Here is an 18,058-nt window from a genome sequence, read left to right as displayed (position 1 = left end):
TTATATGCAAGCAAGTACTGCAAAGTTCACCATTTCAAACACCTTACCACTTGCCATTATGTTCATACAATATTAAGAATAAATGAATATAAGTGTATGTAGGAAGGGGAAGCTTGGAACAAGAAACTCTGCAGGAGATTCAAGTGACCAGGAACGCAGCAAACAGAGCAGGAAAACAGGGTGTGGGGCAGCAGTCAGGTGTGGCACAGCAGTTTGCACAGCAGTGCATGCAGGCAGGGCTGGCAGGGAGGGCAGAGTATCCCTCCCCACTGAGGAGACCAGCTCACCTATCAGCTGCCTACCTGGCAATAAATCCAGCCATGGTCTCCACTAGGCAGAAAGCTCTCGCCAGAAAAACTGTGGCAACCAGACCGACTGCCTGCCCCAAAATGCGGCTGTTCAGGTCTCCAGCTGTACGGAGTGCCTGAGCCTGTTGCTGTCATCAGAGGGTGGCAGAGATACTTCCTGCGTGAGGTGTGAGCAGGTGGAGAATCTGATCAGCCTGGTGGCAGAGCTCAAGGAGGAGGTGGAGAGATTAAGTACCATCAGGCAGTGTGAGCAGGAGTTAGACTGGAGGAGCAACTCCCTGACATACCTGAGAGAAAGGCACCGGGGTGATACACCCCAGATAGTGGTGGACCCCTGCACTGTAGCTGTCAGGCAGAGGAAGGGGACCTAAGAGATGGAGAGGAATGGAAACAGGTCCCTGCTCGGCATCACAGGCAAGCCACCTCCCTACCCACCTTGCCTCCCCAGGTGCCCTTACACAATTGGCTTGAGGCCCTGGAGCTTGAGGGACGGGTAGGTGAGGATGTGGGGTAACATCCACACAGGAGGTCATCTAGGGAAAGGAAGTCAACTCCACACCTCAAGACTTCCTCCACCAAGAAGGAAAGAAGAGTAATTGTTGTAGGCAACTCCCTTGTGAGGGGAACAGAGGGCCCCATATGTTGGCCAGACTGCTGGCCTAGCTGGGGCCTGAGTCAGGGACATTACCAGGAAACTTCCTGACCCCTCTGATTATTATCCATTACTTATAATTCAGGCTGGTAGTTATGAAATTGCTGAAAGAGTGCCGGGTCCTGCACTTTGGCCACAACAACCCCATGCAACGCTACAGGCTTGGAGCAATGTGGCTGGAAAGCTGTGCAGAGGAAAAGGATCTGGGGGTGTTAGTCCATGCTCATCTGAACATGAGCCATCAGTATGCCCAGGCGGCCAAGAAGGCCAACGGCATCCTGGCTTGCATCAGGAGTAGTGTAGCCAGAAAGACCACGGAGGTGATCATCCCCCTGTACTGTGCTCTGGTGAGGCTGTACCTCCAGTACTGTGTTCAGTTTTGGGCCCTTCACTATGAGAAGGACATCTAGGCTCTGGAACATGTCCAGAGAAGGTCTATGAAGCTGGTGAAGGGCCTGGGACACCAGTCCTGTGAGGAGCAGCTGAGGGGACTGGGGTTGTTTAGTCTGGAGAAGAGGAGGCTCGGGGGAGACCTTATTGCTCTCTACAGCTACCTGAAAGGAAGTTGGGGGGAGCTGGGGGTCGGCCTCTTCTCACAGGTAACTAGCAATAGGACTAGAGGGAATGGCCTCAAGCTGCGCCAGGGGAGGTTCAGGTTGGAAATTAGGAGAAATTTCTTCTCAGAAAGAATAGTTAAGCACTGGAATGGGAAGCCCAGGGAGGTGGTGGCGTCACCATCCCTAGGGATGTTTGAGGAAGGGTTGGATGTGGTACTCAGGGGCATGGTTTAGTGGGTAATATTGGTTGGTAGGGGGACAGTTGGACTAGTTGATCTTGGAGGTCTTTTCCAACCTATGATTCTATGAGACTGAACAAATTCGTGCCCTCCAGGATGAAGCAACTGGAATCAAAGCTAAATATCACTGAGGGTGAATTGGAAGAATGCTAGAGTCTTGATTACAATTTTCTTTTGCTACCACTTACCTGCAGTACAACTAACATAAACTGGCTCTTAAACACTAGTAGAGTTTGAACTTTCATGTCTTCCTGGATTTCATTGATCTGATGAGAAGAGATTAATAAAAACACCTACAGCTATTCCATTTGCCTCTTTGCAGTTGCTATCACCAGTGCACCCCTACTGTCTACCTCAAATTTGACATTGCAGTGGTTCTGTTGATGTTTCTTGACAACAAAAAGAAGTATTATATGACAATTTTTAATAAGAAATTATCTCAAGATAACATATGAAGTGTAGAGAATTCAAAAATGTTATTGTAATACAGGTGGATTGCTAACCTTGCCACTTCTCTCTGAGTAAGCTTTAAATCTTAGCAAAAAGAAAAAAAGAAAGAGAGAGCAAAGTACACTTCCATAACCACAACACTAACATTCACTGCTTTCCTGTGATCTATGTAGCTTTTCTCCCCAGGCAATGAAAATCACCCCATTTCCTTTCTAGTAGCACCAATGAGCCAAGAACAGTACAGATAGTGCTTACTGAGATCTCATAAATTGATTTATGCTTTCCATGCTTTTTCATTTTATCTTTCACAACTATCAGGTACAAGTTATATATGGAGGCAATGAAGCTGGGAGAGTATGCATATTTCATCACTTCTTTTAAACAACTATCAGCTTTCCTTAGGCAACCTCCTGAGATTTTTCTCTAACGTAGAACTGTCTCAAAACAAAATCCTGGGGTCAAAAATATTCAACAACCCAGCCAAGTGAAAGCTCTGCATGATGGTATGAGGATGAAACACAGACTTCTAATTGCTAGGGAGGACCCATTACAGAGATGATGGTTTTTCTATCAGGTTGATAAGGTATGATACATGTACTGCCACAATATACATACATTCACAAGCCATGGTCAAACTGAAGAACAAACAACATCTTATTCAGTCCCATTCAATATGATACTAGTGCAAAGAACTAAACAGAGCCTGTAATTCAAGTTGCACTTACTGGAAGTGGGAAGATTCCTACAGATTAACACACAGTAATACAGACTTTCTAACATGTGTGGCTTGTTAAAGGACAGATAGAAGGCATACAGTACCTTTCTTATTTAACTGCAGAACAGAAGGAGGTGGTGTAGCAACTTTCATTGCTAGCCCATAGGCTCCCCGGAAAGAATGACTGTCTCGAACAATAAATGACCCAGGCTCCTTGTCCTTGAGAACAGCAATGGCTGTAAAGAATTTTAGAAAAGAGAGAGAAAAACATTTCCAGAACAATAAACAAACTCAAAAATTACAGGTGCAAATCTATAATTAAAATGAGAGTAAAGAAAATAAGATCCTTTATATGTCTCCATTGCTGTAGGACAGACTATAATTGAACATATTTGGGGGGATCTGACTGAAAACATCTCGTGTGAATTTCATGGATACTTATTTCAAAGGAAGTCTGAAATACAGATCCCTAGTGATTTTTTTAACGGTGAAGGATGCAGGTTCTACCAGGGTTCATGCAATCAGTGCTACCAGAAGAAAATGCTGAGTAGCGGTAAACTGCTGTTACATTGACAAGTCAACAGCTTTCTACCACCCACTAGGCTACAACTGATAATTAGCTGATTTTTACATAGTAGCTTAAATCTGTGCCTCAGGTCAGTGCCTGCACACATGTAGTTGGGATCACTTGCAGCTGTGAATGATACAACAAAAATGATACAACAAAATTGAAGCTGGAATCTCTGCATAAACGCCAAAGGTCTGTGCATGATTTTTCATTTGCTACATGCTTTTCCATTTATCAAGAATACTGTGCAACCATTAGTTAACAACTACTGTTGCAGTACTGGCTTAGGTAATCAAGTCTGATACTGATGATCATAGCTGATACTGATAGTCACATATGAACTTTCTGGCAATGCAAAAGCAGCTTCAAGATGACAGTGCTGATGTAAGCTCCAAATGAAATTTTGGGTTTAAGTTCATGGCAAACAACCCTCCCTTAAAAAAGTAAAACCAAACCAAACCAAAAAATAAATGCCACACACTAAACTAAAAAAATATTTCTAATACTTATACTCGGAAAATGTACTAAAAGGTGAAGAGATTAAATATGGGTTTTGTCCCTTTCTTTTTCTTCTGATCTCAGTGACCATATCAAAGGAAATGCAGCAAAATAAGAGCAAACTGACAAAAACTACACCTCAAGTATGTGCATGTGCACACACACACACAGCCCAGGCAAAGAAAATGTGGCCCTATTCCCAATTTTCCTGGCCCCACGTTGTTTCTTATTAAGAAAAAAGGGCAAGCTGATTCCTGTTTACATATTGTCAAATTGTTAGAATCATGACAGAGAGCACAGCCCTTTAATTCCCAGGCTGAACAGACAACAGTGTATTTCTTTTCTTATGTAGCTTCAGTAGTCAGAGGCCATCAGTTCTCATCTACAAACAATGCTTCTGTCTCTGCAAAGTACTCTCACTCTATTATGTGTTTTAAAGCAAAACAGGGGATGAAAGTGGGTATTTGCTCTTCGAATGTCGAAACACTGAAATACTTTACATCTATAGTCTGTGATCTCTGCTTGAAGCATGATATGAAGTTCTCCTAGGAGAAATCATTTGCAAGAAAACTGCTCTTGTTTGGCACAAGTCTGCTACAGACTCTGAAACATAATAGCCAAAAATCTTAACCTCACTTTTAAAAATAGATTTTAATTGGTAAGGTGAAAAGAGGCATACTACAAAGTTGGGAAGATAATTGTTTTCAGTTGTTCAAGCAGCTAGGTTTATAATTCCTTTATGATCTATTCCCCTCTTTAAATCCACATGAAGACAGGAAACTTTTTCTGACCATTTGCAGAGCACTCAGTGCTCATTATGGGTGGGGAGCAGAAAATGGGAAGGAGAGTGAAGTGAAACAACCAGTGAAACACCATCCAGAGGTAAATAAATAATCCATTTTCTATGACCTTTATCCTCCTAGGCTCATAGTTACCACCATACTATAAGGGGCATCCTCACAGTCTGAGAAAATACGAACTAGACAGACACAGCAATTCATCATTTGCCAATAGCTGAAAGCTTTTTGGTTCTAGTTCCAAGTCTGATGATGTAAACTTCCTTCCCAATACAGAACTGCTTTGACATTTTCCTTTTCAACAACTTCATTTTAAGAATCCCAGTTTAAAATGCTTTCAATAGCTCACTAAATGCTATTCAGTATAGCTCAATATTACAGTACAGACACAAGGATGGTCAGTCAGACTGACTGCATTTACAAAGCATCCAAAATACTTTATTTACATATTGATGCCCGGTCAAAGTATAAGTTTGCATGTATACATTTTCACATATGTAATAAAAACTTTCCACTCCTATTCAGTAATATATCTACATATAGATGTATCTATATTGTACATCATAAAGATGTTATTCCATAGGAGTGTTATTTTGTGATCTTTAAGAAATAATGTATGTCACTTGCAGCTGAAAATGAAATTTAGGCTACAGAACAACTGGTAGATGAGGATGCTTTTATAATGAATCCTAGATAATAAATTACTCTCTGATATTTAGGATCTCTCAACCTATCTACACAGGGAAACACACATGGCTGAAATTATGCCAGAGCATCACATTTGTACTCGAATGGTTTCTGAGAGCAGCAGTTGTTTGGTATTGCATCATGCATACTTGCTATTCCGAACTCTGGAGGCCAAAATAGCTTTGCCTGGCACACTGGTGAAGACTCACCATAATATCAGATTGCATTAATAGAGCATACTCTGCTTACATTTTCTTTCAGCATACCTTAAATCAACTTCCATTGTTGTGAGACAGCAACAGACAAATTAGTTTCTCAGTAAAGCACTTTCGCAGGAGCTACCACAGGAATACTCAAATTACTTTGTGGTTATTTAAATTAGGATAATAATTTGTCTGAAGTACTTGAATGTCCTCCACTCTCAAACTCAGCCTTTGGACAAAATAAATTGAAGTTGTCTTTGGCCCTTACAGATTTTATATTTCTTTCTGTAATTATTTGAGATGTCTGGTAGTCATAAAAAAAAGGCACATTCACCAACTAGCCTTTCTGTAAGTATATACCTCAGAATATACATCAATTGTTATACCTTGTTCTCTTGAAATATCTGGTTTATACCAGAACTTGGATGTGTCCTGGACAAATTTCACAGTCACATGTTTATCCGTTGTGTTTTCTATAAAATAAAAGGGGAAAGAGAAGTTAAGAAATTTTCTAAATATAAAAGCATGTTTTGCTTTTCTTTTCAACTTCCAACCACATTAACGATTCTAAAAACTCATGATTAGGACAACAGAGAGAAACTTTGAACTGTTTCAGAACCATACACTAAGACTCCAAAAGCCCTCTTAAAGTTTAATTTTGCAAAACCTATAGAATATGAAAAACTCTTACATTTATAAAGCTATACTAAATATAAAGTTTTTCAATGGGACCCAGTGAATACATATCGACATTTTTAACTATTCTTGACATGAGTATAGCAAAGATGCGTAAAGAAACCAGCCTTTATTAAGAGAGGTTGGAATGCATACTCCTTGTTTGTGGTTTCACAGCTCAAAATGTGGGATGCCATCAGCTGACAATTAAGGAAGGGCAGAAACAGTTCTGCAGCATTGTCCTCAGAATAATACATCCAAAACCAGTAAAATGGTGCCTCTTATTGCAAGCATTCAAGTTCTCTCTGCCATTTTTATTCCACTGTTTTTTTCCCCCTCCTCATTTTAAAAATCCTCTAAATGGGAGGTAAACTCATACAACTCAGAAGTATTTTGCATTTCTCTGATACAGAACCTACCTGGCACGAGGGAAGTACTTAAAATTTTTGAGAAATCTGGGAGGATGTTTGGGAATGGGATGCTGATTGTACTTCCACTGTGGGGACTAGAGAAGCCACTTGAAGAAGGTGAGACAGAGGTGAAGGAACGGTCCTCTTCAGAGGACCTCTTTTTCTCTGGAAGAGGTGGTTGAGAATGTAGGTTCCCTCCAAGGTGCTGATGAATCGCATTGTTTTGACTATTGTGTCCAGAAGCCACTGTAAGAAAGTTTTGTGCCAAAAAGCCATTGTCCTCTGCACTTGCCACTGATGAGCTCATGGTTTTAGGAGAGATGCTAGTGTTGGCTATGAAAGTAGCTTGTTTCTCCTCTTGGGGGGAGCTACAGACCATGTTGCCCCCACTGTAGTTCCTGTAGGCCCGGGCACTGCAGCTGTTAGCAGGTTCTTGTTGCTGCTCCACTGGTGATTTCTCCAGGCTGCTCCGGGTGACAACTTGCAGTCCTGGGGTTTGGAAATGAGACAAGACAGAACCATCTTGCACAGGGTGTGAAAATTCTGAAGGCACAAGGTAACTTCCTGTTGGCCTTGTATTTCCCATTGAAAGCTGGAGCGATGGGGAAGATTTAGGGCTGCTTTCAAGCCAAGGACATTCTGTTGCAGGAGAGCTGTCAAAAAAAAAGCCAAAAATCAAACACAAAAATAATAAAACAGCCAAATCATTTTCCTAAAAAGTCACTACACAGTCCATACTGTGGTCATAACTGAAAGCAATCACTTGCTCACTGAGGTACACTTTGACAACAAGAAAGATCTGGCAATACAGCTGGAACAAGGGACTTCAGCCCCACCCTGATCATTCATTTCTTCAATGTAGTTCATTACTTTCTGCCTTATCTCACCCTCCATCCAGCCAATGTTGATGACACCATTTCTGAGCTTGTACTGTAAGTCAGGCCACCAAATTCAGCACTGTTATAAACACTCCTCCTTCCTCCTAATTGAGAGGATTACTTTTAATATGAATTGATTCAGTGAGACTGTGTACAACATTGCTTCACAGACAGAGGTCATGGAGGATCTCCGTACGGTGACTTACAGCACTGGCTGAAAAAGAGCAGTAGAAGGCTCTTAAGCCAAGGCTGTCATCAAAGGCAATGACAAAAGTTTATGGAATAAGACTGACACTACCACAATAGATCTTACATGCAGAGTCTCTTATGTTAATTTTTAAAAAGGGGAGATAAAGGGAAAGGGGAAAGAGGGAAGGCAAAAAGGGGAAAAGGGAAAGTGCAAGACAAGCGCTAAGGACAGCATTGTTCACCATCACATAATAAGTGAATAAGCATGGTAAGAACACAGTCCACAAGATCCAACTGTTAGATTAGGCCTCTTTCTAATAAAATTTATATTGCAAACAGAAGAGAAGCAAGTCCAGTGGTTAATTTTTGCATATGGGAACAATAAACATAAAACAATACAGAGTACGAGAAACACTTTTCCAAGCTTCTGTTTGATTGATGGATATTAAGTATTTATATATTTATTATTTATAAAGACAACAATAAACATTAGATTATTCTACTGGCTAAGAGTTCCGCCTGCTCAAGTGAAGGATAACAAATATCCTTCTAAACACCACAGATTATGCTTCTGACAAAACCATCTCATGAAAGTTTAAATTGGCTTCTTACTTCTGAAAGTGAGATGCCCTTCAATTTTGGCTGAAAAACATTATCAGCAATATCATATGTAAAGAGAGAACAAACCCATTTTGAGATAGAAAGTGAAAGGAACTGGCATAAAAATTATAAAAAATAAAAATTTATTAACAAAATTATAAAGAAAATTTTAATTAAAAGGGAACTGTGGAAATGGATACCAGTAGATTTGAACAGATCCAAGTAGAAGGACCATAAAGAAATAGAAGGGAAGCAAAGGGTAGAAAGGAACCATTCAAAAAAAAAAAAAAACAAGCTGTAGTTATCAGCTAGATGAAATGAAAAGCAACAGGAAAAACAAAACGTCTAAAAAGAAGGGAACAAAAATTTCTAGATAAAGGTTAAGGAAGGAATGCAAGCTTGATAATGACTGCATTGCCTGATAAGCTTGTAATTCATATCCACTTATAATTAAATGTCAAATTGGCTTCTCCTCAGAAAATACTAACATACTTTATACAGAGCAAAAGGGAAACAAGCCACTGGCATGTAAGGAACTTAGGTAGCTATTGTTTGACATCAGTAGGGCAAATCTGGTGAAGCCTTAGGCCGCAGTATGAGCTCCCATAACCTGAACCTGTTATGTAGTGGTGATTGAGCAACATTTTGTGTGGATGGGGGGTGGGGATGTGCTGACCAAGGACATGGCAGAATGAGAGTGTGCCCCAGGAGATAAGAGAAGACATCGTGCTCTGCAACAAAGAATTGCCAGTCTGAAGTAACATAATGTATATGTGTCAAGAACTTATTGGACCATAACGGACAAAGACTGTATGGGTGTAAGAACCCAAGGAAAGTCTTGAGTGGGGTCCCTCCTTGAAGGCACCCAGCTCGAGCTGATATGTGAGTACCATTAAATTCTCACTGCTTTAAATAAGAATCAACACTCTGAGTGAATTCTGGATGCCTGGTGAGACCCATTTTGCTAGGGGAAACAACAGAATCCCCTAACAAGAGTATTATGATTCACAGTCATAATTATAACAGGAAACTTCTTTCACAGTCCCAGTACTGACTGAAAATGAAATTAATTAGATAGGAAGACATATAGAAATCAACACACTGTAAGTCCTTACTGAGAGTTTGGCACACCAACCAACAGCATTCCAAATACTTACTTATTGTGAAAAAGGAGCCAATTATCCATGAAAAGGACAGTTAGCCACAAAAGAATGTTGTTGCAGAGTGATAGAGAAGGAAACATTATCAGCTCTAATGAAACATCCCATCTATTAAGTAAATACAGGTAATTGTTCATGACTGACCACTGATTGTCCCTATCCATTTTTGTATTCCTAGATTTTCTTTAAAACCACATGTGCCTCTCAGACATATAAATAACATCTGTGAATGTGTTAACTTCCAGATGGTGGGCAACAACATCATCACATGTCACAACGAAACTCAAAAGTTCTTGTACAAATGCTCTGCAACAAACAAGCAAGCATAACATCTTGGCTGGAAATCACAATAATGAGAACTAAACACTCAAGTCAGAGAATCTTTTCCTACCTTTCTCCCACTGGGATAGAACTGTTACTTGAAGCAGTACATGAAGATGCTAAACACCGCTGAAAGGAAGGATCCATCTGCATGTTGGACCTCAGCAAAGCAGAGTTAGCACCCATGGTGCTGTCAGACATTATCATAGAGTGGTTAAGGGCTTCTTTGTAACTTTGAGATTCTGCAAGAAAGGAAACAAAGTACAAGACAAATTGAAAAACAACTTACATTTTTACAGGCCTTGTACTGCCTGAAAGAAGTGTTTATAAAATGACCGATTTTTCTTTAAAAACAATTTTTTTTTTCTTGTTTAAACAGTAACATTTTATTTCACAACACTGATTGCTGAAAACATCCAGCAGGAGAACAAACGGCAAAGGCAAGTTGTTCTGCATTCCACAGCCCACAGTGTTAAGACAGATATGTCTATTCAAGTTTCCTACCTAACTATACACAGCGTGCACTTAAACAGCAAAGAGATAGAAAACTGGAGGGTTATTTCAGCCAACCTTCAGCCCACTGCTGAATGGGGCAGGGCACTCAGTGACAAATAACAGGAAAGGCCAAGATATTCAATGTTTTTTCAATAGCGCCCACTGATGAGGCAAGAGGCAATGAGCACAAATTAAAACATGAAATTCCACCTGAACACAAGAAAACATTTTTTTTTTACTGCAAGACTGTTCAAACACTTGCACAGCTTGCCCAGATGGGTTGTAGAGTCTTCATCCTTGGAGATATTCAAAACCTGACCCAACAGTAGTCCTGTACAACTTGCACTAGCTGACCCTGTTTGAGCAGGGGTGTGACTAGATGATGACTATAGGCCTCTGTGATTCTGTGTAATTCTTTGTCTTGCTATAGGTCTAGAATACTGCTCACGTGAGGAGAAAAGGACAAGTAGGGTTGAAAGGCAGTTGAGAAGAACAGAGAAAATATGGGTTTAGAACTGTGACTTTGTTCACACCACACAGAGAAAGAAATAAAATAACTAGACCATTTTTTTCTAATAGCTTGCAAATAGCATCAGACCTTTCTAAATTGATTCAAGACTGAACTAAGTTCAACTTATTTATACTGATTGTAGATAGTACAGGATAAAGTTAAAATGGATGCACTTGGATGAGGAATCATGTGAATGCTATTGCTAGAATCACATAAGGGACCTTAAAGATCATCTAGTTCCCCCTGCAAAGAGCAGAGACACTAGATCAGGTTGCTCAAAGCCCCATCCAACCTGGCCTTGAACGCTTCCGGGGTGGGGCATCCACAGCTTCTCTGAGCAACCTGTTCCAGTGCATTACCACCCTCACCATTAAGAATTGCTTCCTAATATTTAGTCTAAACCTACCCTCCTTTAGTTTAAAACCATTACACTTGTCCTATCACTACAATCCATGATAAAGAGTTCCTTTCCATCTTTCCTGTAGACCCCCTTTAAGTACTGTAATGCTGCAATATGGTCTCCCTGGTGCCTCCTCTTCTCTTGGATAAACAACCCCAACTTTCTCAGCCTTCATATGAGAGCCTTTCTCAGTCTTCATATGAGAGGTGCTCCATCCCTCTGATCACTGTTGTAGCTCTCCCGTGGCTCTGCTTCAACAGATCTATGTTGATTAGTCCTTTCTTATGGTGGGGGCCCCAGAGCTGAACGCAGCACTCCAGGTGGGATCTCACAGGAATGGAGCAGAGGGGGAGAATCACCTCCCTCAACCTGCTACCTACACTTCTTTTGATGCAGCCCAAAATATGGTTGGCTTCCTGGGCAACATTGCCAGCTCACGTTCAGTTTTTAACCCACCAATACCCCCAAGCTCTTCTCCACGGGGCTGCTCTCAATTCACTCATCTCCCAGTCTTTATTCATGTTTGGGATTGCCCCAACACAGGCACAGGACTTTGCACTAGGCCTTGTTGAATTTCAGGAGGTTTGCACAGGCCAGTCTCTCAAAACTGTCAAGGTCCCTCTGGATGGCATCTCAGAATCATGGAATCACAGAATGGGCAGGGTTGGAAGGGACCTCTGAAGACCATCTAGTCCAATGCCCCTGCCGAGTAGCATCACCTAGAGCACACTGCACAGGATGGCATCCAGGCAGGTTTTGAATATTTCCAGAGAAGTAGACTCCACAGCCTGTCTGGGCAACCTGTTCCAGTGCTCTGTCACCCTCGCAGGAAAGAAGTGCCCTCTCATATTCAGCCTCCTGTGCTCCAGTTTGTGCCTGTTGCCTCTTGTCCTGTTGCTGGGCACAACTGAAAAGACCGGCTTCATCCTCTCGACACCCTCCCCTCGGATATTTATACACATTAATGAGTTTTCCCCTCAGTAGTCTTCTCTTTTCCAGGTTAAACAGACCCAGTTCTCTCAGCCTGTCCTCATACGGCAGGAGCTCCATTCCTCTCATCATCTTCGTAGCCCTCCTTTGAACTCACTCCAGTAGTTCTATGTCCCTCTGGTACTGGGGAGCCCAGAACTGGACACAATACTCAGGTGTGGCCTCACCAGGGCTGAGTAGAGGGGGAGGAGCACCTCCCTTGACCTGCTGGCAACATTCTTCCGAATGCAGCCCAGGATACCGTTGGCCTTCTTGGCCACAAGGGCACATTGCTGACTCGTGGTCAGCCTGCTGTCCACCAGGACCCCCCGGTCCCTCTCTGCAGAGCTGTACTCTAACAGGACAGACACACCCCAGCCTATACCGGTGCTTTGGGTTATTCCTCCCTAGGTGCAGGACCCTGCACTTGCCCTTGCTGAACATCACGAGGTTCCTCTCGGCTCAACCCTCCAGCCCATCGAGGTCCCAGCCTATCTCTTCCGTCCAACATGTCAACTGCACCACTCAGGTTGGTGTCATCTGCAAAATTCCTGAGGGTGAACTCAATCCCACTATCCATGTCACTAACAAATATGTTAGATAATACTTGTCCCAATACAGACCTCTGAGGAACACCACTCATCACCAGTCTCTGCACTTGGACATTGAGCCATTGACCACACTCTTTCAGTTAGACCTTCCAGCTGATTCCTTATGCACTGAGTGGTCCATCCCTCTAATCCATGTCTCTTCATTTTATAGTCAAGGATGTTGTGGAGGACAATATGAAATGCTTTTCACAAGTCCAGGTAGATGACATCAGTTGCTCTTCCCTTTTCCACCAGCACTGTAACACCGTTGTAAAAGGCCACCAAATTTGTCAGGCTCGATCTGCCCTTAGTGAAGCCATGCTGACTGTCACCAATCTCCTCTCTGTTTTCCATGTGCTTTAGCATAGTTTCAGGAGGATCTGCCCCATGATCTTGCTTGGCACAGAGATGAGACTGACTGGCTTGTAGTTCCCCAGGTCTTCCTTTTATCCGTTTCCTAAAGACAGCGGTTATGTTTCCTCTCTTCCAGTCAGTGGGAACTTCACCAGACTGGCATGACTTTTCAAATATAGTGGCTTAGCAACTTCATCCACCACTTCCCTCAGGACTATTCCCTCAGCTCCCTACTATTGAAGAGCTTTATAAAGGAACAATTTATTCCTTTTCTTTACAGGTGCATTGTTATAACTACTCAAGTTCTATTGAGCTTGTTATTTAATTATTCTGGCATACACTAAAACAATCCAAAACCTTTTCACATATGCTCATGTTCAATTGCGCTGTTTTCTACCTCAGATAAGGCCATGCAATATGATACTGCATACACTTAAGCATCTGAATATTTTCATACACCTGAATAGTTCCAATCACCTAAACATCTGCAAGACTGGAACCAATGAGGAGACCACAGACGAAACAGTCTCTACTCTCTCTAGAGTACTGGATACACTTAAAAAGATTGATGTGGAGAAGAAAAACAACAAAAATACGAAAGCTAGAGAACAACTCCAGCCCAACAAAGACTAAAAATAATCTTAATCTTAATTTTTTCCATAAGGAAATCATACTAATGCTGTAAAAAGAAGGAAGATTCTCACTGTTTCTGTGAGCTCCACTGAAGCAAGTCCAAAGAAATCTTTTCAATACTTTTCATGGCACGGTCTGTCTCTGCTATTATTTGAATCAGGACGATGGAAGGTACTTAAAAGAAATGCCTGAGATAAGAAAACCTGCAAAACAGTGCTCTGACTGAAAACCATTTGAATTCCTCACATAGCACACATACTGTACAGAGCAACCACTTAACTGGATGAGGAAAGCATTAGAAAACTACCAAAATGTCTTTAACTAACATTAATTAGATCCATGCCAGCCATTAAAGTGAACTTTAAAGGAAATGCCTACAGAAATGGGTGTGGTGGAGAAGAGTTAAGAAAATCTGAATCTGTAATAGTTCAGATATAGTGTATTCACTCTCATACTGGTGCAAACACAGTCTTAGGCCATATTCCTACTGAAATCAGTGGCGCTCCCAAGTATTATAAAGATTGATGTTAAGCCATGAACAATTATTTTAATATGTAATAAACAAGTAATACTTTGTCTTAACTATTATCTGAGGAAAAAAATGGTTACTTGAATGTGGGTTGGTCAAACTAACATTGTATGTCTGATGAGCACTTGAGCCTCCCCAGGAATGCAACTTTCCGTACACTAAAAGCAGATGGATCTACTGAGAGCTGCATCTAAGACAGTATGTCTTAGGTGTAACTGACATCTCATTTCTGTACATGAACCTGCAGATGCCTCCCAGTTATACTACAGGTTGAGACAACTCTACTATGATACAGGAGAGGATAATGCATTCCCAGCGGGCACTGGGATTATGATCACAGGCTTAACTCCATATATTTGTTTATTTCCATCAGTGCCTCTATACTTGTCCCCTTGGTATCAGAATATGTAGGGGAGTCACTGGACTCCCGTTACAAAGAACCTGGGGGCAGAAAGGGGAGGGGAGCTTCTTGCTCCTTATGAAATAGCTTAAAATCTTCTCCCACTGTTATGCAATCTCAAGTATGTGCACAAGACTTAAACCAAAGCATTTATACATAGCAAAGTCCTCTCCTCCCACCACTTAAGCACTTGCTTAAATATATGAACTAAGACATGACTCTTCTCTGTTTCAGGTTTTGGATTGTCACTATTACCTTTACACCACTGAAAGCTGCATGACAGAAAGACCACTGACTGAATGCTGACAGACACAGCATTTCTTTTCATATCCAAATTTTCACACATGTAAAAGATTAACAGTGAAAAGCCACAGGCAGCCAGCCATGTAATCTGCAAAATGAACGCAAACTCTGCATAACTATTCCCAGGCTAGAAACAAATATATCTGAAAGGCACTTATCTTGAAAGCAGCTTTGTTTATATTTCAATTAAAAACAAGCTTGCCAAATATTTCAGCTATGTCCTCTCTATTGTCTGATACAGAGTCCACACTCACCAGTCAGCTGTTAACCCTTTACTGTGCAAGCTTATAGTTTCTACAGGATTTTTTGTATGCGTGGTACAAACTCCTCTGCCATGTTTGCTGCAATCTACTGGTGCTTCTTGCTTCAGATCCTCTCAATCTACACTGTTAGGTCTGTTAGAATACTGACAATGTAGAAGTGCAGCTCCCTACTAAAAGAAGTGACACAAAAAAACTAAGATCATGTTCATGTCTCTTCAAACACTCAGGTCAAAATAACTACACTTTCTAACACTGACCATCAGCTTTACAGACAGAACCTAAGAGATGAACGGCACTCTTTGCATTATACATTGATGAAAAGGGACACAGGTAGAAAACAAATATTGTGAACATATGCAAGTTAGAAGATACAGATCACTATTCAACCATCCCACTTACCAGCAAACGGAAAAAAATAGTAAAAGTTGCAAGCATCTTCTATTTGTAAGCAGCTCTTGGATGTGCCCAGGAGACAGCTACATGAAAGTAAGATGTTATAGATTAACTACTATTTGAATTCACTACATGTCCTATCTTAAAAGAAAAATGAAATGAAAAAAATAAGAGAGAAAGAAAAAAAAAGAAAAGAAAAGGAAAATGAGAAAGGGGAAAAGAGGAAAAAAAATAAAAATTAAAATTACAAAAGAAAATGGAAGAAAAAAAAGAAAAATGAAGAAAGTAAAAAAAAAACAGAGCGGCTTAACCCAAGCCAGGGTCAAGATAAAAGGTACTTAAAAGCATTCATTTTCCTCTTTTCTTGTAGCAGCTGAATGACAAAATCACCCCACAGCTTTTGAGAAAGTGGTCCAGTAGGGAAATTGAAGAGCTGTCATTCCATTAGCACACCTTGTATGTTAGCAGATCCTAATATAATCCCATCTCTGTATTCCTTTTTGTTCAAAGGTGATAGCTAACCTGCTCTGAATGATTTAAAAACTCCACTCAAAATCCTCAAGTTACTCTAAGTCACTGTTCTGCTCCCTAAAGTATGAGCTGGCCTCCCCCTAACTAGCTCAAGGCAGCGTAAAACTGAAAAGCATGTTGCTGTAAAGCAAGCCAAAGGAACTGAACCACTACCAGCCTTAAAGAGCAGCAGAAAAATAAGAAGCTTTGTGAAATTTACAAGCATTGCACAATCTCTTCTGTCCCTTGATCCATCCTTTGATGGCTTGCTTCAGCAATGATGTGAAATTCCAGCCTAATGAAAGATGTCTCCAAAACATTCCCTGTACCAACAGCCTGATTCAAAAGTTCCATTTCACCGTTCACATGAACAGCTGATGAAACCATTCCTTTAGACAGATTTCCTGACAGAATTGAAGATACTTACAAATGTAATGGAAGAGCTGGTGCGAGATCTCTTCTCTACCCAATGTAAGTAATTTATTTTTTGACTGATTGCATTCATGGAATCATAGAATGGCTCAGGTTGGAAGGGACCTCAAAGATCATCTAGTTCCAACCCCCCTGCATTAGGCAGGGACACCTCTCACTAGATCAGGTTGCTCAGGGCCTCATCTAATGTGATCTTGAACACCTCCAAGGATGGGGCATCCACAACCTTTCTGGGCAACCTGTTCCAGTGCCTCACCACCCTCTGAGTGAAGAATTTCCTCCTAACCTCTAACGTAAATCTCCTCTCTTTTAGTTTAAAACCATTCCCCCTTGTCCTGTCATTATCTGATTGAGCAAAGAGCAGCTCTCCAATTAAGGGTAACAGCAAAAAATTGCTCTCCAACAAAGAAGGCCACATTCTATAAACTCGGAATTTCTCATTCACTCAGGACTCACCTTGGACTTGTCCTACCAGACAAGCATTCTCAAGACCTTCCTTCCTTTGAAACACTTCTGAAAAATGTACACTGTAACCCCCTGCATTCATGAAAAACTCAATGGCACTTTGCAGCTTGACATAGAGCTAGCTTCAACTACAGTTTGGCACTACCAATGTAAACTCCACCATAGTGCTGAGTTGTTCATCTCTCCTTCCCTCATCTAGGGAACTGTAAGAGTTTCTATAACAGTCTCTGCTGATACAACTTTATTTTATTCAGGACACCAAAGGTCAAATGATCGCCACTTCCTTTTTGCAATATTCATTTTTGTTCTTCATTAAGCCAAGTTTTTCTGCCATTCACCTGAATTTCTTGCAGAAGATTTAGACTCAAGTCAGAGCTGAGGTGTTATATGTACAAGGAAAGGTAAAGCAAGAATACAAAAAAAAAAACCACCGGTATTAAGCATTAAAACAACTTATCCAGAGACACAGTGGATACCTCATGGTTTGAAGTATATCGGTAATGCAAAATGTACTGGACGAAGATCTTAAGCACATATTATGTAAAAGGTTCATTTAGATATGTTCCTTTCCAAATCTTAAAATCTACAGAAGAAAAAATGTGGAGAAAGATTTATCAAGGAAAAGCAAAAAAAGACCAGGACAGAACTGAAGAAAGATTTAGTATACCCAAGGGAAGAAATCCAATTATTTAGTTCCTCCATCTGCAGGAAGTTCTCTTAAAGATAAAAGGCCCAACATCATATGGAAGGATGTAGAAAAGAAACAATAAATAAAAGGAAAAACCATCAGTAAGCAAATGACAAAATTAATGACACTGAGTAGGCACAATTTTAGCTTTTCTATGGAAAGGTTGAGGGAAAGATTACTTGGAAAATCATAGTTTCACAGAAAAAAAATGGAGCA

At 40.9% G+C, this 18,058-nt stretch overlaps 1 protein-coding gene across 6 annotated transcripts in view; it reads right to left on the bottom strand.

The window, feature by feature from the left end:
• Positions 1 to 18,058, bottom strand: part of TNS3 (tensin 3) — a 255,871-nt gene that overhangs the window by 16,770 nt on the left and 221,043 nt on the right. For all 6 annotated transcript variants that reach the window (XM_035549809.2, XM_035549804.2, XM_035549805.2 and 3 more), the window contains 4 exons: positions 9,978 to 10,149; positions 6,769 to 7,412; positions 6,061 to 6,147; positions 3,026 to 3,157 (listed from right to left, as the gene is read on the bottom strand). In XM_035549809.2, the coding sequence (XP_035405702.1) occupies positions 3,026 to 3,157; positions 6,061 to 6,147; positions 6,769 to 7,412; positions 9,978 to 10,149 (1,035 nt within the window). The remainder of the gene's footprint in view (positions 1 to 3,025; positions 3,158 to 6,060; positions 6,148 to 6,768; positions 7,413 to 9,977; positions 10,150 to 18,058) is intronic.

This window comes from Cygnus atratus, chromosome 2 (genome assembly GCF_013377495.2).
Source record: "Cygnus atratus isolate AKBS03 ecotype Queensland, Australia chromosome 2, CAtr_DNAZoo_HiC_assembly, whole genome shotgun sequence".
Lineage (NCBI taxonomy): Eukaryota > Metazoa > Chordata > Aves > Anseriformes > Anatidae > Cygnus > Cygnus atratus.
Note: the sequence above shows the minus strand (reverse complement) of the source record. Positions and strands in the feature narration are given on the sequence as shown.